At 45.8% G+C, this 25,993-nt stretch overlaps 1 protein-coding gene across 1 annotated transcript in view; it reads left to right on the forward strand.

The window, feature by feature from the left end:
- The first annotated feature begins 1,368 nt into the window (after positions 1-1,368).
- Positions 1,369-25,993, forward strand: part of LOC139927635 (protocadherin-7) — a 109,835-nt gene continuing 85,210 nt past the window's right edge. The window contains exon 1 of the mRNA XM_071919836.2: positions 1,369-4,458. Coding sequence (XP_071775937.1) covers positions 1,369-4,458 — 3,090 coding nt within the window. The remainder of the gene's footprint in view (positions 4,459-25,993) is intronic.

Here is a 25,993-nt window from a genome sequence, read left to right on the forward strand (position 1 = left end):
CAATGCGTTTTCTTATCACAGAGGCAGTTCCTTGCGGCAGAATAATAACCAACAGCCACTATAAACAATCACGCTATTTAGGATAGAACGCATTGGAAAGCCCATTGTAGAAAGACATTTTAAATAGTTATTTTTCATCGGGTATCTCACCGTATCGCCTACCCCCAGGACCCCAACGAGGAGAACAAGAAGCATCCGAACTGTGCTCACAGAGTACCGAGTCACGTTTCGGTAAAATACAGGTGAAAACGACATTTTTCCCTCTTTTCCCTCTTCTGTCCCTTTCATCAAATATTGTCAGCTGCCCTCTAGACCCGGCGATCAAGACCAAGTCCGACCCTGGTTACGTGCGCTGCTGGGGGAAAAGAAACCAGAGGGGGGTGGAGAGAGAGAGAGAGGGAGAGAGAGAGAGAGAGAGAGAGTGTGTGTGTGTGTGTGTGAGAGAGAGACTGCAATATCATTTGTGAATCCCTCTCACAGTGCTGCAGATAGGGGCTGCCAACACATGCGGCGCGTCTGCAGGTGAGGGAACAGGCTGAATATGCTGGGCACACTGAGGAATTCGACCAACATTTCCTAACAGCTGCGTCGGATTTACATTTTTTTCTTCTTTTGTTTTTTTATAACCCTGAAATTTCAGTCGATTGTGCATCGTGGAGTTTGCCTGCAAAAGGAGAGAACTACACTGCACTGTGTGCTTGTTGCAAGTGACTTGGAGGAAGAGAGCAGGAAAGGCGACCGGACAAATAATTTGATTCATATTCACATCATCCAGATCGGAGAGTTGACAAGCTCCGCACAGTCAACCCTCACCGTATGATCAAGTTTGGAAACTGCGCGGGCATTTAAATGATCCTCTGACTCTGGAAATATCTTCGGACAGAGGAATATTGCAGCCTCACCCCAAAAACAAGGGATTCTAAACATAAATTGTGAGAACACCTCAAAACGGTGAGATCTGGACTATTTTACTTTGTGGTGATATTATGTTCGGACTATTTGAACATTTGCTTTTTACGCGCATGAAATTCTAATGCATTTATGGCACCAGGTACCTCCGGAGCGCGCGGAGCCTTTTGAGTGTGCTCTCATATCACTGCGGTTTTACTAAAACAAGGAAAGAGCAACTAAAATCCAGTGCTTGAGGAAAAGCAGAGGAAAGAGGAAAGCCCGTACACTTGCTGCTATTCACTGCAGTGGGAGCGATGTAGGAAGGCATCCGGAGGATGAAGTCTCACGCATCCCGAAACAGAGGGCTTGCTCTAGATGAAAACGAAATCTGATTTCCATATTAAGACATTCGAGTAGTGATTAAATTCATTATTATCATTTTTGCAAATCTAAGTGAATCTTTTTCGGGAAAGAACAATGAGGACTACTGGTGCAGTGGACTATTTGTGCTATTGTATGCTCATCCTGCAGTTTGTGCATCAACCCGCTGCCAAGCAAGTGCTCCGGTACCGTTTGGCCGAAGAGGGACCCGCCGATGTCAGGATAGGGAACGTAGCTGCCGACCTGGGCATCGTTGCCGGGTCCGGCGAGGTGACATTCACGCTCGAGTCCGGCTCTGATTTTTTAAAAATAGACAACATAACCGGCGAGCTTACCACCAATGAGAGGCGGATAGACCGTGAAAAATTACAGCAGTGCCAAATGATATTCGATGAAAATGAGTGTTTCATAGATTTTGAAGTGTCAGTAATCGGACCGGCCCAGAGCTGGGTCGACCTCTTTGAAGGAAAAGTCATCATATTAGACATAAATGATAACACTCCATCTTTCCCGTCCCCTGTCCTCACACTGTCTGTGGAGGAGAACAGACCTATTGGAACCCTTTATCTATTGCCCACAGCCACAGACAGAGATTTTGGCAGAAATGGAATAGAGAGATATGAGCTTATTCAGGACAATGGGGAGAACTCAAGACGCTTGGGCTCTTCCGGGGGTCGAGACAACGGGGATTCATACTCAGGCAAGAGGAGATTTGATGATGGGGCAAGCAGGAGCAGCGTCTTTGAACTGCAAGTTGCTGACACTACTGACGGGGAGAAGCAGCCTCAACTCATCATTAAAGGGGCCCTGGATAGGGAGCAGAGAGACTCCTATGAGCTCACACTGCGTGTTAGGGATGGAGGAGACCCCCCTCGCTCATCACAGGCCATTCTGAGGGTGATGATCACTGATGTGAATGACAACAGCCCTCGGTTTGAGAAGAGCGTGTATGAGGCTGACCTACCAGAAAACAGCTCTCCTGGTGCCCCCATCCTGCAGCTCAAAGCAGCTGACGCAGACGTGGGGGTCAATGGTCAAATAGAGTATGTGTTTGGGGCAGCCACAGAGTCAGTGAGGAGGCTCCTGAGGTTGGATGAGAGCACAGGGTGGCTGAGTGTGTTGCACCGCATTGACCGTGAAGAAGTGAGCCAACTGAGGTTCACGGTAATGGCCCGTGACCGTGGCCAGCCGCCAAAAATGGACAAGGCAACTGTGGTGTTGAACATCAAGGATGAGAATGACAATGTTCCCGCCATTGAGATACGGAAAATTGGACGCATTTTCTTGAAAGATGGGGTAGCCAACGTGGCTGAGGATGTGGTGGTAGACACACCCATTGCCTTAGTTCAGGTGTCGGACCGGGACCAGGGGGAAAATGGCATAGTGACCTGCACAGTGGTAGGGGATGTGCCCTTTCAGCTCAAACCAGCCAGTGAGATGGAGGGTGAGCAGAATAAAAAGAAATATTTTCTCCACACCTCTGCACCACTGGACTACGAGGCCACACAGGAATACAATGTGGTCATAGTGGCTGTGGACTCTGGAAGCCCCAGTCTGGCAAGTAATAACTCTCTTATCGTCAAAGTGGGCGACACCAACGACAACCCTCCTATCTTCAGCCAGAGCGTAGTAGAGGTGTCGTTTCCAGAAAACAATGCCCCTGGCGAGAGGGTGACAACTGTGGCAGCCATTGACGCAGATAGTGGGAAGAACGCTGAAATAGCCTATTCCCTGGACTCATCAGTAAATGGGATTTTCTCTATCGATGCAGACAGTGGAGACATCAGAGTAAACACCATTCTGGATAGAGAGCAAACGGAGCGCTACGAATTCAAAGTGATAGCCAAAGATAAGGGCATGCCCATACTACAAGGCTCTGCAACAGTGGTTGTCCTTGTGGCCGATAAGAATGACAATGAACCAAAGTTCATGCAGGATGTGTTCACCTTCTATGTCAAAGAGAACCTTGAGCCAAACAGCCCAGTTGGCATGGTTACAGTGATTGATGCAGATAAAGGCCAAAATGCAGAGATGAGTCTTTTCATTGAGGAAGAGGAGGATATCTTCTCTATTGAGAATGATACTGGAACTATTTTCTCCACCCTGTCCTTTGACCGTGAGCAGAAAACCACATATACATTCCGTGTCAAGGCTGTGGATGGAGGTGACCCTCCCAGGTCAGCCACTGCCACAGTGTCACTCTTTGTCATGGATGAAAATGACAATGCGCCAACGGTCACCTTCCCAATAAACAGTTCCTACACCCTTCTCCCTCCATCCAGTAACATCAGAACTGTGGTCAGAACTGTCATAGCCACCGACACTGACACTGGGATCAACGCAGACCTGAATTATAGCATTATTGGTGGCAACCCCTTCAAGTTGTTTGAGATTGATGGGGGCAGTGGGGTCATCTCACTAGTGGGAAAGCTGGAGCAGAAGCATTATGGCCTTCACAGACTGGTGGTCCAGGTGAACGACAGTGGACAGCCCTCACAGAGCACCACCACATTGGTTCACGTGTATGTTAATGAGACGCTTTCCAATTCTACAGTTGTAGAGGCCCAGGTGGCCAAGAGCCTGAGCACTTCTCTCAACACCAACATCGCCGGTGACCCCAACTATGACCTGGGCAAACAGCGGTTAAGCATTGTCATCGGTGTGGTGTCAGGCATCATGACGGTCATCCTCATCATCCTCATTGTTGTCATGGCCCGTTACTGCCGCCCCAAGAATAAGAATGGCTATGAGGCCGGCAAGAAGGATCATGAGGACTTCTTCACGCCACAGCAGCACGACAAGTCCAAGAAGCCCAAGAAAGACAAGAAGAAACAGAAATCCAAACAACCACTCTATAGCAGCATCGTCACTGTAGAGGCCTCCAAACCCAACGGCCAGCGTTATGATGGTGTTAATGAGAAGCTGTCGGACAGTCCCGGAATGGGCCGTTACCGTTCGGTCAACGGAGGGCCTGGGAGCCCAGATCTGGCCAGGCACTACAAGTCCAGTTCACCACTCCCCACCGTGCAGCTTCACCCGCAGTCACCAACAGCTGGTAAAAAGCACCAGGCAGTTCAGGACCTGCCCCCTGCCAATACCTTTGTTGGCACCGGAGATAACATTTCCCTTGGATCTGACCACTGCTCTGAATACAGCAGTCAAACTATCAACAAGTACAACAAACAGGTAAGAAGACACATTGTCTCCATGTTCTTTTTTTTCTCCTCCTCTACTCTTAAATGTCTTCTGTTTCTCCCTCTTAGTGTTCTCTCTACCATAATGCTTTCTGACAGGGCTAGTCTCAGTAGTCTTGTTGCCTTTATGGTGCTAATGTGTGTCAAGTTAGCGGTATTGATCTGTTTTGGTTTGGAGTGCCATTCACATGTAATATTGAAAGGGAAGAGAAGGGGGTAGATTAGCTTACGAAGGGGTATTGTTACGTCTCGACTAAGCACATCCAGCTTTTTCACTTTTATCATGGCATGTGTTGAGGCTGCCTTTTCCGACAGGGGTGTCACAACTACTAACCTTGGCACATATGTGTCAGAGTGTTGTAGACAGCTCACATAAGGGTTTGGTTTGCAGTTATTTTATCCCAGAAGGGAGCGCGGCAAGGGAGCTACACTCCCCTCAGCTATGTCAAGCCCTGCCCTGCCCTCTCTTTGTGACAAGGCTACCTTTTCTTCCTGTGAAAGTAAAAAAAAAAACAAGAGAGAGGGACGAAAGCTAGACATTGAGAATGCAGCACACACATGGCTTTGTAAGGAATGCTAGCTGCAGTGTCGTGTTTTACAGAGTCTGACTCGGCTTGAGTAGGAACATCTGGGCAGGAGGTCATATTAACATTCTTCTGCACTTCAGCGTCTGCATCAATTCACTGACCTAGCAGTGAAATTGACCCTTTTTATACCACCTCCCGTATCCATCTGCATCTCGTTTCTTTGCACCCATGTCTCCTTCTTCATATCTTCATTTCTTCTCTCATCGACCTGTATTTATTTTACTCTTTTATTCTCCTCTACCCTCCAATTATCGTTATGTCTCTTGTCTTTTTTTTCTTCTTCTCCATTTCTCCTCAGCAGCTCTTTGCTACCATTTGCAATGTAAAAATCTTTAGGCGGCATGGCATGATATTAATATTCTAGGGATTGCGTGAATTCATCTATTCACATCTTTATTGTTTTTGCCCCTTTTTGCACTGTTGGACCCAAATGGGTTGAAGCAAGGTTAATACATAATGAAGTCAGTCTTCTTGATTTGCTTTTTCCGGGAAAAGAACACTTACTCTATTGTTTTATGTGTTTTCTATGGCAGTCTAATGCATTATTGATCGTTCTCTTACTTGGTGTAAGCAGCTACTCCTTTAGCATTCTGGAGTGCTGTTCTCTCACAGCACACAACTGGGTCCTCTCTGTTATTTTTGTTTTTTTGTTTTGCTCCTTTTCTTCCTCCAGATTTTTTTCCTATCTCTTTGTTCATGTTGTTATATTCTATGCCCATATTTTTCCTTACACTCTTTTGACACTGTATCTGCCTTTGCATCCCGTCCTTCCACCAATGCTGCCAGTTTTTCCCTCTGCATTTCTTTTTCTCTCTTTCTCTCTCCCTGTTTCAGTCTCCTCCATCATACCCCTTGCAATTCTGCACTCTTCCTTGCCTCCTTTTTCCTTGCAGTGTCTTTCTTTTTTAATCTCCACTCTCGCCTCTCTTTATATCCCTCTCCCCTCCCTCTTGCTATTTCTCTTCTCAACTCGTTGCCCCCCTTCCCCTTACTTCTCTCCCTTCTCTTTCCTTGCTCTGTCTCTAACAGCTTCTAATATGGTGTATTCAGTGAGCTGCTTCCCAGAGTGTGAGGAGTGCTGTTGCTTTCGGATGTCTCCTGCATAATTAAAAGGGCACTCTATTTGGTGCTGCGGCAGCAGCATGTATTGTGTGTCACTATGCTCCACTTATATAATTATTTATTTACCTTTTACATAAATGCTGCGGTGACTTTTATGGACTGTCCATTTGTTATAATACAGGGCCTTGGGAAAAACTCAATCTGTACGGAGCAGTTCAACACACACTCATCGCCATAATGCACAGTGGCTACATTCCGAGATAGTATTTTCTTGTGGTTCTTGGCTACTTTATGCTCAAACTGTAAGCGACTTATAAAGAAAGTCCTCAGTGGCCTATTGAGCAATATCAGCTATGTTTATTGTTGTCTGGTGATGCTGGTTGGGTATTCAATATACAATAGATAGCAAGTATTCAAATTGTTTTGTATATCCCTCAGGCTCAGTAATCAAATACTGTTGACACATTCAGTTGAGGTGAATAGGACCTAATTTAATGGCTGCATAAGAGAGCTAATTGAGAAGAAGGGGTGTGTTCATGTGCTCCAATTATGGTATTAAACAGCCACCTCTATATTAGATTAAGTAGTGAAGCGGTCATGCTCTTGCTTTTAGTGACGCTGCATCTAAAAATATTTTGTTGTGAGGTAAGGGGATGTACGGCTAAAGACATAATAAAGCACTCAAGGACACTTATGTGCTACAGTTAGACAAATAAAGGCGCAATTTATATACGGTCTGCATTTGCAGTTACAAATTATGATGTAGAGTGTGTGTGTGTGTGTGTGTGTGTGTGTGTGTTTCATTTAGAAGAATTATTAATATACCTAAATGTCAATTTTAGAACCCTTAACATGAAATTGATCTCGTTGGATTAGGTATTGCTATTCCAAATTTCATCCTATTATTGAGTTTATATCTAAATTTTGATACGTCATTTTTTATTACATATTTTTTATGACTACAAATGAGATTCAAAGCCTTTAAGGGGATTAAGGTTAAGATTTATGACAAGGAATGACATCTCTCTCTCTCTCGCTCTCTCTCTCTCTCTGTCCATCTTCTCACCACACACACCCACAAACCCTTCTCTTTTACCATTCCCTCTCTCCCTATCTGTCTGTGAGGAGAGATAGAGGCAGGCACAAGAAAGACAGCCCTGTTAGCGGTATAGAGAATGGTTCCTACTGTTTCACAAGGGAGTTGGGGTTGGGGGTAAAGTGAGAGAGGGAGGGAGAGAGAGAGAGAGAGAGAGAGAGAGAGAGAGAGAGAGAGAGAGAGAGAGAGAGAGAGAGAGAGAGAGAATGGTACTGCCCATTGACTGTAAGCTCTGAGGTATCGGGTTCCGTCTCTCTCTTCCATTGCTCCTCGCCTACCTAATCTTACAATAACTGCACAGGCAGCCTGCTCGGGCAGGTAACCAGGCAACCGAGGGAGTTTATCGGCGAGGAGAGCCTTTCTTTTTAGCCCGTCAGACATTTAAACAGTCATTAAGCTGAGCGAACTGTGAGGGAGAAGCCAGCATGTCACCCAGCAGCTGTCGAGAGCCAGAACAGGAGGGGTGACAGACCTGACATTTCATCCCTTCCTGTAACTCCACTGATTGGATTCTTATCCATACTTTTTGCCTTTGTTTTGCTCTGTGCTGCTACAACAATATATGCTAAGGTCTGCTCCCCACATGCCTGTGTTCAACCCTTGTATTTGAAGACTGATAATCAGTGCATGCACTTAACAGCAGAACACTTAGCTTTATTACTTTTGGCAGTAATTTCTACTCTGCCCGGTGCCAAAAAATCACGCTGTCCAACCATAATGTAGTGAGGAATGAAATCACTGAGCCGTCGAATTAGCACAAGCCATCGGTTTTTGTTTTATCATTGCACTTCAAAGAGCCAGTTGTGCCCAGGTGGATCACTTTTAATCAGTGGTGAGTCAGAGCAGCTTGTATTCCATGCTTTCACAGCACAGCCCCCGAGGGCAGGCATAGCCCCAGTCCGCACACTTATCCCAGGTTATCTTGCCTCGGGGTTGATGCAGCTAGCATGACTGGACGTTGCCCTCGGCCCGGCCCGAGTGCTCACCTCCCGCGCCCCGGCCAGCTGTTCCTCCTGTGCCTTCTCGTAACTGCAACCTTTCCAGCACCAGCTTAATGCGGTCGTGGAGCGACTGATTTGCATAGGGCATATTCTCACCCCGCCGCAGTATCACCGGACAAACAATATCACCATGCAAATGGAGGTGACCTGGATGGTGTTTGTGGCCAAAACATAGGATGCGACTGTCCTTCAGGCTCCGTGCAGATCAGGAAACCAATATGGAAATACAGTATTTGCCTCTGGCCTCATTTGTTCTCACCTACAAATGTAGCCATCTAAACACCTAGGAAAAGCCACAATAGACTTAATTTACACTTGCACACCCCCGGTGACCCTGAATATCAATTGTCTGCAGACTCTGCATGGTAGAATCCACAGATTTATATGAACACCTGTATGGAGGAGGCGGCAAATTGCCATCATTCTGTAGACCTCTTTGTACCTCTTGAGCTTTTTCTTTGGCATTCATCACCACTTGTGTTTTGCAAGCACCAAGCTCCCCTGTTGGCGCTCGCACGATTTTATCTTTGAAACCGTTGAGGCAGTCAGTCACTCGTTGAGCTCAATAAGGTAATTACTTGATAAGAGGTTCCACCGGGGCTTTATCGTGTTTGGTCAGCCCCCCCTCCCACGGCCGCTGATACAGGTCAACTTATGGTTAGAGAGAGCAATGCCTGCAGAACAACACCTGTTGTTGCAATGCAAATCGTGCCATAGATAGAACTTCAATACGCTAATGGCAGTGTAAAGTTTCTAAGGGTGTGAGACATGTGAATAAGCAGTGAAGTTTCACCTGGGAAAACAAATATGATAACAGCACTGTAATAGCAACTTCACTGGAATTAAGGATATCAAATATAAAATACAAACATCTGGAAGTGAGATGGTGTGCAGTGAGATCAGCTAGTTTCTTTATTGCTACATTATTATTAGCACTTGTCTTTGGTGTGGTGCTGCGTACCACCAACTGTGGCTAATTTTATCAAAATTGTCTTGGATCTATCATGGCTTAATTCAATCTACGGCTGCTCAGGCTTGTTGTTTATGTTCCGAAAGCAAATGGAAGGAGTGAGAGTGCAGAGTAATACTCGTGAAATTGCAGCGGGCAGCATTTTCTGGTATAATTTGGTTTGGTGATTTGAATGCATTAGCTGTAGGGCAATTACTAATTTAAGGATTAGACTTACCTGATACGCAGGCAGAACTGGCGAGAGAGAGAAAGTCAGAGAGAGAGAGGTCACTGCAATAGTCGGTTGTTACACCTTATGCTATATTACAGTGCGTAATATTCTAACACCGGAGAAGCTTTTCTTTGCTTCCTTTATTTATAGACGAAGCCGTGAAAATTATTCCTCCACTTCCATTTCTCTGACTTTCTCTTTTCATTTTCCTCTCTCTTCCTCTCTATTCCTCTCTCTGTTCTGAGCGCACAATAAATTTGTCAGCGAGCCCTGTTGGCTTCGCATGAAAATAAATAGTCATGATTGAAGAAGCTGAAGATGCTCCAACTCATCCGCAACATTTGTCATGATAAGATGCTGAAAGACAGAGAAAGGGGGAGTGAGGGAAGGAACAGACAAGACATTTCAGCCGCATGCCACCTTGATTGCTCTCTGCGCTGCTGATTGTAAGTGGCAGTGTCGAGGATGCCACCTTCTTCTCGCCGCTTCTTTCAATTTGATGTCATCGAAAATGGAATTTCATTTCATACTCGGCAGCGATCGCATTAGATAGAACTCACCAGGAAAAAGCTGATTTATATTTGCAGATTATCCTTTCCTGTGGCACTATCAATCACAGCGTACTCACCACATTGCCGACTTGTTTTTCACGGCGATTGTTAGGGGGGGGGGGGGGGGGGGGTTTGTACAGTAAATTGACTTTTACAAGGCTCCCGATGTCTATGATATGCTATGCTAGCCTTGTTGTTTTCTCTATAGCTGTCCCTCTGTATTGACTGTTGAAGCTATGCAGAGCCAACTAAATGAGAACATCACTTAGCTCTACCGCCATACAACCCTAGGGAATAGTCCTCTGTCGGCGAGTTGGATCGCAACATGGATCAGACATAAGGCTTGTTGTTTGTGAGACTAACGGGCAAAACAATGGTGGCAGACCCGCTGTTCCTCATCAAAATTGCAAAATTGTCTGGCGGAGTCAGTCCCATAATAATGTGATTTTTTGTTGTTGTTTTGCACAGAAGGTCACGGGCCATTTGTTCTCTTGATGTTGATTCAGACAGGTTGAAGCATGTTGTTGGCAGGAGGGGTGTTTTCATTTCTACTTATCTTCGCTGAAATTTTTGAATTTCATTGCAGAGATTTCACAACGCGTCGGATACTGAGGCTAGCAAAGTGTGCGCATATGCAGTGTATGTTGTATGTCGGTGTGTTTGTGTGCATGCCTCTCTCTCTCTCTCTCTCTCTCTCTCTCTCTCTCTCTCTCTTTCACACTGTGTAACGGAACATCGTGGCAGATGAATCACTCCCTGTCAGTGTGACTCACATGGGTGCCAGGGTGTCAAGGGAACTGCCAACAGGGTCCGTGGCCCCCCGTCAAGGGGCGGCGATTTAAACCCCCGTCCAGCGCCGGCCATGTTGTCACACACGTCCTTCATGAAAATGAGAATAAGAGCCATGAAAGGCTGACACTTTGATCCATAATTTACCCCTAAGTGCCACCCTTTGCGCTGGCAGCCAACTGAAAAGCTCCTTAGCGTAAAGTGAACTTGTTTATGAAGAGAGCCGACAGGTGAAAAAAGACACTTTGACTGACATGTTGTTTCCCAGACAGACAGAGGGTAGAGGCTGGCGTTGGTGAGATGATAGGTAGGTCTGTGTGTGTGTGTGTGTGTGTGTGTGTGTGTGTGTGTGTGTGTGTGTTTGTATGCATACACACCACTGTGCTGACAGGGGAAAAAGTTAATAAGTTCAACAGTGTAATCGGAGCGTTTTTAATAGATACAACCTTCACCTCGGGTTCAGGTTCAAATTGATTTTTTTCAGGCCCTGACAGACACACACCTGTTCTATCTCTCTCTCCCTCCCTCTCTCTCTCTCATACACACATACTTCCCACGTAGTTACTCCTTTTGGCTTTGGCACCAATTTCTTCACCTTCTTCCTTTGTATTGAAATATTAAGATGCGCTGAGATCTCCTGACTGCATAAGCCGCATTAAGAGTTGGCCAGGATAAATAATGCATCCGAAAGCCTAGCGTTTTTTGTCCAAAGGATATAGCTTTTTATTAACAGGCACCGCTCATACATATTTGCTAAGCAGCCGTCTCTGAGTATAATGGATATGACTTGACTTGGGAAGAGGAGGAATAGGACAGCTTGACTGCTTCTATTAGCCCTGTTTTGGTGTGGCGCCCACCATGTGGCCCCCAAATGAGATTATATGTGTATGAAACAGGAGGTAGAGCGCTCACCGACCATCCATCAAAGCCTGGGGGGACCTGTGTGAAAGTTTGCGCATGTGTACTCAGCATGTGTGTGTGTGTATGTGTGCGGGTAAGGGGGTGTACGTTGGTGTGCTAATGCGTGTGCGTGTATAGTATGAATGTGTGTGTGTGTGTGTGTGCGTGTGTGTGTGGATCCTGCGAGGGCTGGGGAGGAGAGCAAACGGGGCCTCCACAGTTCAGCCTCTCCATCATCCTGCACACCAGGCACAAACACAGCGACATGCCTGAGAGGGTTTCAATATCCTGTGTGTGTGTGTGTGTGTGCCTGTGCCATGCCTGTTTATACAAGGATTGCAGTTCATTATATTTGTACGTGTGTCTGGTTATTACATATACTCTCCACACACGTGCGCACAGGGGCAACTGGGCAAACTGTAAGGTCACCTGTTTTCGTCCCAGGACAGGCTGGGTGGGTGGAGTGAGGCGCTCTCTTGGCGCTCAGCACCTACCATTGAAGTGCCATTGAGCAAGGCACTTGTAACTCTAGTGCCACAGATGTGAATGTGCAAGTAACCATCCATCCCCTTGCAATCACTTCCCAGGACGTTGCTGTAAATACGGATGTGCTTTTAGTCAACTTGATTAAATTGAATAAGGGTTAAAACACACAAACATGCGAACATACCACACACACACAACTGTGTAAAAGTCTGTAGCAGAGTGTGAGGCAGCAGAAATATTCATTAGCACGGCGCTCACAGGGGCAGGAGAAGCCCCTGTATCGATGAGGCCTTACCTGGGAGAGAGCAGGCTATTAGCCGGGCCCGATAAATCTTGTCAAAGGCTGGAGGAGTCTGCCTGCCTGCCTGCTGAAGAATGAAGGTCACGGGGCAGCTGGAGTTACGAGCGGCCTCGCAAGCTAGCTGCTATCAAATCAACTGAAATATGAAGTCCAACCAGCCCTTTCAAAAATGCTAATTTTTCAATTTGTCTCTTTCTCGGCCTGTGTTTTCCTCCGCTCTCTTTATGCTGTCAGAAAACAAGGTATAGTTGTACGTTTTCTCACTGGGGCTGTGCCGTTTTCTTGAAAGGATTTCCACAATTTTTATGTATCTTACATCACAATGTGTTCCTACTCACTATAATTTATACCATGGATTTATGTCATATAGCAAAGGAGGATAAGGAGGATATCCTGAAAAAGGGGCATAAGCTATTTCATAAATAAAAAAAAAAATGTGGGTAAACTGCCAGTGAGGTGAGATAAATTCACTTGTTGTTCTGTGCAGCAAGAATTTTCTTGAATTGTGTGACAGTATCTTGATATTATTGGCGCGATCTGCCCTATTGCACGATACCGTCACTTATTTAACAAAAAATCTTCAATCAAGTGAAACTGCATTGGAAACAAGTGAGACTATCTCACTCCACTGGCAGATTTCTCCACTTCTTTTAAGACAAATCAAATCTTAAGATGGACATTTTCTGCTGCAGTGGAGCTCTATTTGTGTGCTTGTTGCCAGACTAAGCTGTGTGTAGTTACTCACAGGTCTTCATATGCTGTATATTCCCATAGGCCTCCACTGTTGGAAATTGCAATATATAGTGGAGATGACTGTAATGCAGGCTTTAGCCAGACAAATTCTACTGTGGATGGAAGAGCTCCAGCCATTTAATATGGTTTCAGGTATTGATTTGCAGCACCTTGCCCTATAGCCTGTTTATTATCTAGCTTTGGTTTCACCTTTTACTCTTTTTCTCACAGTATCTTGGGAGATGGAGTCCTCCTTTTTTCCTCCCTCTGTCTTCCCAGCAACAATGTTCTTAGTAACAACTACAAATAGTCAATCAAACTGCCCACTGGCAAAGAACATCGGCCATTTTGGTTGCGACTGAGTGGGCGAGCTCAAACCCAGGTGCTTGAATAATAGCACGTTCTGAGTCGAGGCTTTTGCTCAGTTTGCTGCAATTATGGAAGGAGAGGAAGGGGGGGATGTAATCAAGACTGAAAGACTGGTCTTTGACATGGTTCATTTACTCTGGGTTGGTCCAATGCAACACTTGGGACACAATAGCCAATTGTAAATTACAGAGTGGATTCAGTGGTGAGAAGTGCCTTGAGGGAGAGTTAGCCCACAGAGGTGGTGAAAATAGGGAATGTTGTTACATTTGTTGCCGTTCGGGTTCTAGGTTGATGAGGTCTGGGATTGGGGGAAAGGCAGGGATATCAATCAAATTGACAAGTCTGGGGGCGGTAAAATGATTAGAATAATAGTAAACAAAGCCGCTTAATGCACTAGTCTCACACACTACCAGGTTTTGGCTATTTTACCTTAACTTTATTCCAAACCCAGCCATTGCTTAATAAGCTCCACTTAATGTCAGATTCCTAACATTTAATCTGTCCATAATGATATATTAATAACAGACTTCACTGGAATGAGGCAAACTGCTGTGAACATAAGTGTAAAAAATAAGCCTATCACAGTGAAGGGCTCTTATGAACTGGTGACGTGAGGGAGCTCATAGCGGCTTTGACAAGCGGCTAAGTGCCTGCATGGGTGACATTTCCGAGTGTGTCGTGGAGATCCCCGGCCGGACGCGGAGGGAAGACGCCGACTTTCTGTTTAATCACCATCAGAATTCCGCGGGTGTTGCGGCAAATGTTTGAGGAGCGCAGATGACTTTCCCCCCGTGAAGCCAATCGCGCCGATCGTTTGATGTCGCCGCGAATGTGCTTAACATGCGCGTTCTGATCCCCAAGCAAACCCCCCCCCCCGCCTCCCCCCCCTCACCCACATTTGAAAGATTTACGTCAGGGTGTGTGCATGTGTGTGTCTACTCTTTTGAATCTCTTTGAATAAGCCTTTCTTTTCCCGGAGCAGCCTCCTCTCCCAGTGAATTGGGGACATGACATGACAATTGGGGACCTTGTAATTTATGTTTTAAGACGCCAGTGTTATCCGTGCCAGCGTGATTTTGTTTGAACAAGGAGGCATACTGGCGAGGGTCCTCAGTCGCTGCTCAAACCGTATGCCTGTGTTTGCTCGGGAATCCTTGGTGGGCTATCCGCCGTTACTATGGTAATACACCTCCACCGCTCCCCCCCCCCCGCCCGCCCGCCCCAACGGTGATCTCTGCAACTTCTCCCATGGCCATACGCCTGGACTTTTTTCAAAGGGTTTCGCTGCTCTCTCATCTTGCTTGTACCCGGTAATTCAGACACATTACTGCCAACAGCGGAGCTCAGCGGCAACGTTCTCCCAAAAAATGTCACGGTATTCTAATAATGTTGGCCCAGTGTTGGATGAGGCGTGGGAACGTCATGTTCCACTAAACTCTTTTGATAGAGCCACCTGGACAAGTAGGGAGCATTTCAAAGATGAAGGTCCCTGAACGCTAAATTGGCAGCCATTGCTCCACTACAATGGGCTCATCTCTTCCCTGTGTCACATCTCCTTGGGGACCCGCAATTTACTGCCCTCCCCCCTTTGAGTTCTTGATTCATGAGATCAAATTAGACAGTGAGAGAACATCAGTGGCTGCACAATACTTTGCTCTTTAACTCACGGCCTATTGTACTGTTTGCCAGTATTTTGGCTCCACCTCAAGTCTGGTGGAGTTGCTAGTTAACCATTTCCTTCATCTGTCCTTATCTGGTGAATCTGCTAAATGTTGGGCAACTGGGGTAAAGAGCTTTGAAATCCAATATGTGCACCATATCTTTTGAGCCAGCAGAGAGGAGAATGAGCTTGATGTGGCTAAACAAAAGCATTCAAAATGATTTGAGGCACACATCCGGCCCTTCAGAGAGAAGACGTGCCTTGCAAGGTCAAGTGCATTATTGATATGATGTGCCGCGCTGGAATCCAGTGTTGTCAAACAGCCCAGAGTATCAAACATCCATGAATCTTAGAGACAAATGAAACAAGTCTTGTATATTTCATCCCATATCTGAGGAGTGCGATGGGTGAATAGCAATGAATCCATTCAGACAGATTAAAGGAACCGGTGTCAAGGATCAAAAAGGAGGTGTGTTCAGTAAATATTTGCTCGTGCATGAGGAATAGACTGAACGACTAAGCTGTGTGTGTGTGTGTGTGTGTGCGTGCGCGTGTGTGTGTGCGTAGAATGGGGGGCAAAGAAATGTGAAGCACCCGATGTTATTCAGAAGTATGCAGACAACCCATCAGTCCACAGCTTGAAGCTGGAATGACAGGAATGAACTCAAGTAGGTTTGCGTGTGTGTGTGTGCGTTTAACTCGAGAGTAACTCTTCACTGTAATGACTCTTGGCACGCATGTGGCCTAATGAAGTGGGACTTACCCTATGTGATGACATGAATGTGTCTGATTGTACGCTTCTGCGGAATTGCCCTGGAGAGCGCCTGGGGTGTTTTGACATGTTTGCTTGGTGTATTTACACACCCTAACGATATGCGTTGTCACCTTTTTTGGCCCTTACATTTCCATTTCCATTTATAGGCATTTGGCCGACACCCATATCCGGAGTGAGCAGGTAAGGGTTCAACACGACACCATTACTCCAACGAATGCAAATTTTAATCAAATATGAAATATTAACCCGCACATATCCACACACTGAAAGCAGTGGACTTTGAAAGAGATTGCCAGGCTACAGTGGAAGAAGAATATTCGATTTTTTTTTTTTTTCTTTAACGTAATATTACTCACCGTAGTCTGAAGCAGGGAGAGGCTGCCATGGTGAGTGCCTTTAGGTGCATATAGTGGCTCCCGTTTGATTACTAGCCTCGGCGTCTCTCTAGACTCGCCTGTCGCGATGTCAGAGCTCAAAATGAACACTCGGGGCAGTGAATGGGGGGGTGCACCTGTGTGTGTTGTGTGTGTGAGAAAGAGAGAGAGAGAGAGAGAGCAACATAGAGATACAAAAAGGGTGTGTGTGTGTGTGTCTGCGTTCGTGTGGGAGACACATTCCTCAGGCATCAACCACACCGGGTCCCCTAACGCTCGCTACTGACAAAATTTTACCTGCCTGCAGTGGCCAGGTCTCTTTTTTTTTTTTTATGGCCTCAGTGAGTAGCTCACTCTAGACGAGACAGTGTCTGAGGGTCGGCTGTTTTTATTAACATCTAGAAGGTGTAAAAAGGTCGAGAGTGAGAAAGATAGAGGGAAAATGATTTGGATTGCCAAGCAACAGCAGCCGGCGCCGCTGCAAACCGCTGCTGTTGAACTGCCAAGGCGGTGTTTACAATCTCTGATGTCCTCTCCGTACTTATGGCTCCGACCATTGCTTATATACACAAGTCATATTTCCAGGCATTCGTGTTATTCCTCAACACCCACTGACATATGCTACATGGCCATTGTGTGCTGTCAAACTGCTTGTGTGAAAAAGTGAGATACGCGGCGTCCCTCCCTCCTTCGTCGCCTCGCGTTGAATGTAATCTGAGAGTGATGCATTGTGGGGGAAACGGACGACACTGCCTCACGTGTTTACCTTGCGTCGGCACAATGACAACAACAATAGCGACAGCGCTAGGAGGAGGGCCCTTTGTGCGGCACAAGCTGATACACCGAAAGGGAGTGACAGGTTTGAAAAATTGGCAAACAGTGTTTGCTGGAAGGCTTCCTTGGGGCTTGGGTGCCTTTGGAATCATGTGCGAATGCAGAGGAGTGTGAATGAAAAATAGCTGTGTGATCCTGCCATGTTGCTTCTGTCAAGACTGCGTTTTTTTTCTCTCTTTTTTTTTCTTCTCTCCCTCCCTCCCTCCCTCCCACCTCTTCCTGTCTTCCTCATCATCTGCCCCTCAAAGCTTGCTTTCTCTCTCTGTTTCTCATCATCTCTTTTTCACACTCCTTCACTCTCTCACCGCCTTACTCTCCTCTTGTGTTTTTTGCTCTCTCTCTCTCTCTCTCTCATTCTCACACTCCATCCTCCCCCACCCCTGTTATTCCTGCTCATAAGAGGTGGTTATTTAAGGCTTAGAAGCCATAAAACCAGCCTTAGGTGTGTTTGCTTTTGTTACTTGCCCAAAACGGTGCGTTGACTGCCACATTGTCAGAGCCGTTGATCCTCGCTCAGCCACTGCCCGTCTGCGGAGAGTTTCATGTGGTTTAGCGGCGACTTAAGCCTAGGTGGAGTCCCGCAATCCCATCAGCAGGTTTTAAGTAGTGTAGCTGCCACTTAGCGGGGAAGTGGGGAAGACATTCTCGGGATACCTGTCCCCCTCCCGCCTCTTCCCCCCTAGGAAAACAGCGATGGGACCCCACCCTGCATGCGGGGCTGTGGACATAAGCTCCTTACTAGGAAAGAAGAGACTCACAGTACAGGAACAATGATTCATTAGTAAAGCAGACGTTTTGGCATGTGGCCTTCATCCATTTTTCTATTAAGTCATTGTTCTCTGCTCTGGAATTTCTTGTTTCCCAGTGTCTTCTGCCCATTCCGCCTACCTTGCTTGTGGGTGAAGTTGGGCCAGATTAACATTTCGACATAAGCTCCTTAACCACAACAAGACCACACTTGCAACCCCAGGCACGTCATATGTGTCTGTGTGTGTGTGTGTGTGTGTGGTTGAGTACATTTTACAGAAAACGGTTAGAGACAATGAATTACTCTTTTTTCCTTGTGGGAGAGTGGGAATCTTTTTACTGCGACTCGACTGACACTAAAAACAGTCACACGTACGGTCCCTCCTGCACAACATCTGTCCCAGATTGCACTCCTCTCCCTAATTAAACCCTGCTTACCTCAACATCCTTAAAGCACGCTACTGACTAATTATTAGGCGCAGGCTCCTCAAAGCCCCGTTCAAACCTCGCGCTGATGAGGGTGCGCCAGAACCAACGAGCACGCATCAGAAATTAGACAGGAATCCTAACAAGAGACTTTCCCCTTGAGCATCGCCTCTTTGTGTCCAATGTCTGGCCTTGATGATGCCAAGTGGAACAACTCTCTAGTAGAACTTAGTGGTCTCTCACACTGCTAAACCTTTAATTAATGCCCAGGAACACTCTGAGCAGTGCTTAAACATTGTTTTCGTATATTCAACGGAAGGGGGTATAAAAGGAGTGGAAAAAAGAAGCCAGAACTTGCGGCAATTTCCAATCATACATTTTTAATGTTTATTCCGCTGTTTCTTAATTAAATCCATGCATCAGAATATAGTAAAAAGCCTAGTAGAGGCTGGGGGGGCAGAGGGGGGTTGGTGGGGGGGGGGGGGGGAGAGATAGAGAAATTCATAATACATAATTTTGCAAGAAATGTCCTGGGGACTGTGAGGGGTTTTAATAGATATTTTTCTGAAAGAGATGCTTATGACTTTTTAGTGGAATTATATAGTTGCCCTCTGGTTTTTGGTAGGAAGAGGGACGAGGATGGGGGGATCGGAGGGTGTGTGCACGCGTGTGTTAAATCTAGGGCCTTTTTGTGTGTGTGTTAGTCTGTGTGTGTGTGTGTGTGTGTGTGTGTGTGTGTGTGTGTGTGCGCGCATGCGTGTCGAAGGCGTTGGGAATATGGGAAGGTTATCTGAAGTGATGGTCAGCTCAATAAGACACATTTTAACGATTTTAAACATGGTTTAATAGACTCCTCACAGGCACACGCACACACACACACACACACACACACACAGAATTATCCTGGGCAGCAGCCTGATTCAATTAGTTGGAGGTGAGGAGCAGAGAGATGAGGGTCACGCTTGCCATTCCAGCCCAAATGGAGATGCTTCCTGGGAGACCCAGCATGTCTCTAAATTTGGCAGCTCCTGGGTCATTGTTTCATCACAGCCCAGAATGGCTTCAGGGCCATTCACCGTGTCTCTCTCTATAAGCCTGGCTATCTATACATCTATAATGTTCATTTCAATTTAAAAAGGCTCTGATTCCCTTTTCCTACTCCCACAGCAGGAGCGGGTGTGTGGGGTGTATTGAGGGGAAGATGGAGACTTGGTAATGTTTTGTTTCTTGGTGATGTTTTTTTTTTTTTTTTTCTTTGAATGTGCTCCCTGCACTGCTGCAGTCACAAGCCAGGACCCCCTGCAGCTACCTAGATATAGTGTTAGTTTTTCTGCACTAGCATAATGATGAGGGGGAAATTTACAGAGCTGCTACTTATGCATATATGTGTGCTTGCATATTACAGCAGAGAGAGATATTCTTTACACTGCAAAAAAATCTCCATCTTAACAAGTCATTTAGTCTATTATTGAGTCCTAAAATCGTAATTTTCTTAACGTAGGTGAACATAATCTGCCAGTGGGGTTTGATAATTTCACTTGTTTCCATTCATTCAGTCATTTTCTCTTGATCTGCCTTATTCTCACCTTCAAGATGACTCATTTCTAGAAAATTCCTGTAGCAAGTGAAACTGCACTGGAAACAAGTGGAGTGATCTCACCTCACTGGCAGAATTTCTCTCTTGTTTTAAGAAAAATAAGATTTGAAGGCTGAATATGAGACTAAACGCCTCGTTGAGATGGATGTTTTTTGCAGTGTACACGCCAAGGTTCTGACCAAAGGAGTCTTTTCTTCTGCTAAAAGATGAATGAGTAAAAGAGAGCATTACAAACTTCACATTTATCTCTTCCCTTTCTTTAACCTCGCTCCTGGATGAATAACGATAGCTGCCCGCCACACTGCTCCTCTGTTATTGAAGTTTCAAAATGAGTATTCATAATGAGAAGGGTATTAGGTATAGATTTCCTGTAATGGTAGTTACTGACAACGGCCGGTCCTCCCATGGAGCCGTAATGGACAGGAGGGATCAATGGTGGATAAACACCAGGCCTCCGTATTTGAAAGTTATTCAAACAAGCACCAGGCCCAATCTCTAATGGGAGTGTTTATAAAGAGCACCTGGCTCTCCGGCGCCTCCCCGCTCCCGCACACCCACCCCGTCTAGACGGCGGCTCCTGTCAGCCTGCGCCTGCCAGGCCTCATTGTTTCATGACTGAGAAACTCTCTGCCTGATGGGACTGAAGGTGAAAAACATCTTCAAACACACTTTTCTGTTGCAAAGAACCGAACCTAAAGCCTTCAGTCCGCTGCGTTCCTCTCTCTCTCTCTCTCTCTCTCTCAGCCCGAGATTGACGTAATCCCCGGTTCTTCTCGCTACGTGGTCCCGCTGTTAGTTTTTCTGCCTGTATTTTTTCTAATACTCCCCCCATGTGGAACTGTCACAGTACCAGATGTGTCAACACCGCCTCAACGCAAACCCACCAAGCATGGCTGCTGCACCCCCCGCTTCTCCACGCCGGCCACGCTGGGCTTTATGGGTGCTTCAGGCCTCGATGGTTGAATTATTCTGTTCTTCCACCCAGCATGAGATTTCAAAAGCCCTTACTGCAACTTCTAAGACTTTGTTTTTTCCCCCCCACCTTATTTTGTTTGTAATGAAACATTCCTGACCTGTGACTGTACCAACAGTCGCTTCGGAAAGAAAAAAACAAACGGTTTTCTTGATCGCCGTTTTCTTTTCTGCTCTTTATGGTTTTTTTTTTGAGAGGATCTTGCTTGGAAACCGGTTTGAATAAACAACGAGCCGTGCCAAAAACATCTCCAGGAGGGCCAGCTGTCTGAGTTTGGACTTAGCTTATCTCAGCTCTTACAAGGCGAGGAGCGGGGAGGGAACAACCAAAGAAAGTCAGGAGACAAAGCAAGGAAGAACATTGGCAGCGGGGTACTCATATTATGCACGCTGATGGAAAAGATATGGGAGGGTTTCATTCCAAAAAACGCCGTATGAAAATAAAAATCGGGCCCTTGCGTTCAGTTGTTCATTGCTCAATATTTTTTAAAAACACAGATGATTGCATCCTCTAAAGGTTACTACTTTGTCAGTAACGGGTGCAAAGTAGCAGGATAGGAATATGGTCGTATTTCTTCAAGAGCTATTGTTCTACCGTGCTGCCTGCACCCGCATCTTGAAGTGTAAAGAGTTGGGCCACCCATCGGAGTCACCTTGTTAGTGTTTCGGGTGTCACCTCGGCGGCGTGTGATGTGTATCAAAGCGCGGAGACAAAGGTTTCCTGAAGCCACCTCGGCTCCTCCGCTCCGTTTAGGATGAAAAGAAGAAGCGACGCCCGGGAGGTTTTTCGCCGTCTCATCCCGTCCCGCCCGCGTCTCACAGGTTGTAGGTCCGCCGATACGAGTCGCAAGAAATTAACATTATTCGTATAATATTTGATAGCGGGAGATGGAGGCAGAGCGAGGTTGGGATTCAGCGCCGAGCAACAGAATCAAATTGCGTGTGAGGCTTCTAACCCTCAGGGGAGAGCGAGGGAAGACAGAGGGAAGCGGCGGCGCAACAACAAAAACAAGTCTTTCTCGTTTTCTGATTCCTCTCAGTGATCACTAATTACAGACTTTGACAAGGCTCTTGTTAAAAAAGTACAAAAACAAAATACAAAAAAAACCATTAAATAACCAGTATAATTACATTTATTGTGATAAGGTAGAACAAACACACTCCTCTGGCCCTCCAGGGAATTGTGTGTGTGTGTGTGTGTGTGCAGAGGGGCAGTGTTGGATGGAAATAAGTCTCTCTGGTTTTATTAAATAAACAGTGATTTCTTGAGTAATAAGCAATAGGACATCGAAGTAATGAAATACGTCAAAGTGAAGAGTTTTGCTGTGAATTTGCGACGTTTCTGAGACTAGACGTATAGGTACGTGCATGTGTGTGTGTGTGTGTGTGTGTGTGTGTGGGGGAGCGACGTGCTGTTAAGCTGCGAAGGGGAATAAGAAAAGGATGCTTTCATGTTGACAGAAGGTGTGCCGGTTGCTGATGAGGGCACCGAGGCCCTAACTAGGCCAAGCTCGGCGCCAGGTCGGAGCGCGGCACACTCCGCTCTCCTCAGCCGCAACCCGCTAACACCTAGCTTAACTCCAAGAGGACAAGTTTGGAAGCGGGTGACTCAAATCTTTGTCTGTGTTTTCTCACAGGCTCAAAAGCAGATTATATTGCAACGGTTGCGGGGCAATTTGGATTAATAGCATAATGACACCGCTCGACTCGCCCCGTGAAACAAAAAAAGAAAAAGGCGCGCGGCTCGGAAACGGGGCGGTGCAGGTTTTAACACCCAAAATATTTTCCTTACCCTAGAATCGGTTGCAAATGGAAAGATGAAAAGACAGCCTTCGCAGCCGCTACTATTCATATGCTGTGTGTGTGTGTGTGTGAGAGAGAGAGAGAATGTGTTTGCGTGTGTCAGTAATGAATGTTAACTACATGGAATTTTACGGTGGCTTCCGTTTCTTTCATGCGGTCTGAAGGAATGTCCGAGGTGAACAATTATTCTCCCTCTTATCTTCCTCTTTTCTCTCTCTCTCTCTCTCTGTGCGATGCGTGCGCCCGTACAGTATGTCGGCTACGTCTTGCATCTGCACCGCTGCACGCATCGCTAAGAGCATTTCCTCGTAAGTGCAACAAGGTCACAGCACTCGGCGAAGTTATTCCACTTCTGAGCTATTTCTAGTAACGAGAATCAGCTATAAGTTGAAAGCCTGAAGAGACGGAACAGGCGGGCTGCTCATATCACAGTGTTTTTAATTCCAGACATCTCCTTAGCCTTTTTTTTAAAGGTTGCTTCAAAAAGGTACAGCCACTGCAAAGAAGTGTGACTCATCTATAAATTTTGGTGCCGTGTAGTATTTTAGCGTTTGAAGGGAAATCACAGTATGAATTGCAGAGTTTCATTCCGAAATGAGACAGAAGTGGCACCTAATCTTACAAAATAATTGATTAGCATGAAAGGCAAACTACTTTGGAGTACAATTAGTTATTATTTATTGAAAGACTTTATAAAATAGTGACACTTCAGAGATTGCTATGAAACATTAGGTGAGATTTATCGCTTCCGACCGGTTATAGCGTTTTGGAATTAAAGGAACCCTGCAATTACTGGTAGCGGATGATTTGAAAGATTTGTTCAAACAAAGCTGGATCACATTGACTATTCAGCGTCTGGGAATGGCCTGTGTGAACTCACGGTGAACTCCTCAGCAGCAGAGGAGCCCTCGCTTCTTTTTCGGTTGAGATCCTCGCATATCTTTGAGGCCACCGTGACACTTTTTTCCGCTTGATTTATGTGATGCTACAAGAACACGTTTGGCTTGTGTATACAGTGATAATTCAGTTCATGTCTGGGGCTCAGATGAGCAGCGTCTGTTGTTCACGTTCCAGACCCCTGGATCATTAAAATGCCTCTGGCGATGCACTCCTCATGTAAGCTGTTTCTTGTCTTACACCTAGTTCCAACGTCTCGTTTTGGCAGAGCGCGCTTGGATCACCGCAGAAAACTCCAAATAAGGTGTTTTTGCACAAACTCCTCTCTCTCTCCCTTCACCATAACTGTCTATTCTTACTCTCGCTGCCCCTTGCTTTTCCAAATCAGCATGCTTTATTAAAACAAAGCCAAACAAGGAGCTGTAAGCAAGGAAACAAACTTAGGAAATTCATTAGTTGGGGAGTTGTTTTCACAAATTAAACATTGTTTTTTTCTTCTCTCCTTGCCGCCTTGCACAAGACACGGATGCCCGGGTGTTGTTTGCAGCGGTTTCATTCGCTTGGGATAATGAGAAAATTCTGCATATCAATTAGCCGAAGAAATCTCATATCCATACAAGGGTGAGGTTGGTTAATTTGAAATTATACCGTGGGGTTTACACTCGGTGCCTCGATAGGACTCTCATCCTTTCCGAAAAGGAAGAGAGAGAATGAGAGCGAATAGAGGGAGAGAGAGAGAGAGAGAGATTTGGTTAACAAACTTTATCAATGGAGTCTACATGGCTCAGGCCTTCCTTCATGGCTTTCTGCCCTCTATCTGCCCAGTAGGGCTGGTAAATAAATGACATTAAGCTTGTTTTTGCATGGTGGAGGGGAGAGGAGCTGGTTGTGGCCCCATTGAGGATGTGCTAAACAAGGCTGAAAGTGACGGATAGAGCCCTGGTCTTTGTCTCTGTCATGAGGTGGGTCTCAGTGGAGGGCGAGCAGCTGCCACTGCTCTGTAGCTGGTCTCAGATCAGCCAGTGCTGGGGCCAGTAGTCTAGATCCAGGTAGTTGTAATTATGTCAGTGTTTTAGTTCATTGCACTGTTTAGTTATGTTTGGATTCGTTTTTTTAATTACTGGAACAGCACTCGCAATCACAGCGAAGTGTTCATTTTTCTATTGTTGGAACACTATTTGCTACGGAGCGACCAGCATGTCCGCCCTGTAGGGACATTCATAATGAAGTATGCACACATGCATAAGTACACATGCTATTGTGTGCGTACAGTATATAACACAAGGCAATCAGCTAAATTCAACTAATTACGTCAAGTGGGTGAAATCAGTTTGAAAGTTGCTCAACAAGCTCAAGTGAGCATGTTTTTGAAAACATACTCACGTTTTGATAAATTGTAGACACATGCACGAATTATGAAATTCAGAATATTGACAATGAGGGAACGCTACATATCTTCTGCACTTGACATCATATTACAATCAAATTGTGCACATGCAATAGCATCCTCTGCCCTTGTGGTAAATCATGGACTTGGCATATAATGTTTTTTTTTTTCCTTCTGGGCTCCATAACTTTGGTTGTGGCATACAAAAAAACACAACAACTAAAAATGTTTTGCCATTGTAACCCACTCTGAATGAGTTAGCAAAACGCCTAAAATGTTATCTGTAATATAAATTCTACTTGGATACTCGGATGTGTGCTGAAAGGTCATGGAACAGACAGCAGGCCATCGGGCCTCAGTGGGGAGCTGTAATGTTCTATATTAGGAAAGTACTGACAACTCTCACAAGAGCACGTCTAATCATATGTGTACTGACACACTCGCACTCTCTGCCGCATAGGCCTGTCACACATGACATTCCTAATATCACGCAGATAACAGATACACACAGATACAGACGCCCATAAACACACACACACACACACACACACACACCATCCGGCAATGCTGTTTACATGCCCTAAAAACCTGCTCACATAACATTAGGTTGCAGCGTTCCACCGACGCGGCCGTCCCTAGCAAACACAAATTGGAGCCCATCGGTCAAGTCTCATTTTCACTTCATTACGGGAGGTAACCGAATACATTAAGTTACCTCCGCATGCGGAAAATGTGTTCGCCTCAGCATTTTAATCCATAGAAGGCCTTTTTAATGAGGGGGATTTTATACTACAGTGCATTATTCAATTAGAAGGAAGAGCAAAGGAATGGCTGCTGTAAAAGTCCCCACCGTGGGACACTCGCCAGGTGGCTGCAGGATCAGAGAGAGAGAGAGAGAGAGAGAGAGAGAGAGGGTGAGGAGGAGGGAAGGTAAAGATAGAGAGAGAGAGAGAGAGAGGGAGAGAGAGAGAGAGAGCGAGAGCATGGCAATACACGGTAC

Source organism: Centroberyx gerrardi, chromosome 23, assembly GCF_048128805.1.
Source record: "Centroberyx gerrardi isolate f3 chromosome 23, fCenGer3.hap1.cur.20231027, whole genome shotgun sequence".
Classification (NCBI taxonomy): domain Eukaryota; kingdom Metazoa; phylum Chordata; class Actinopteri; order Beryciformes; family Berycidae; genus Centroberyx; species Centroberyx gerrardi.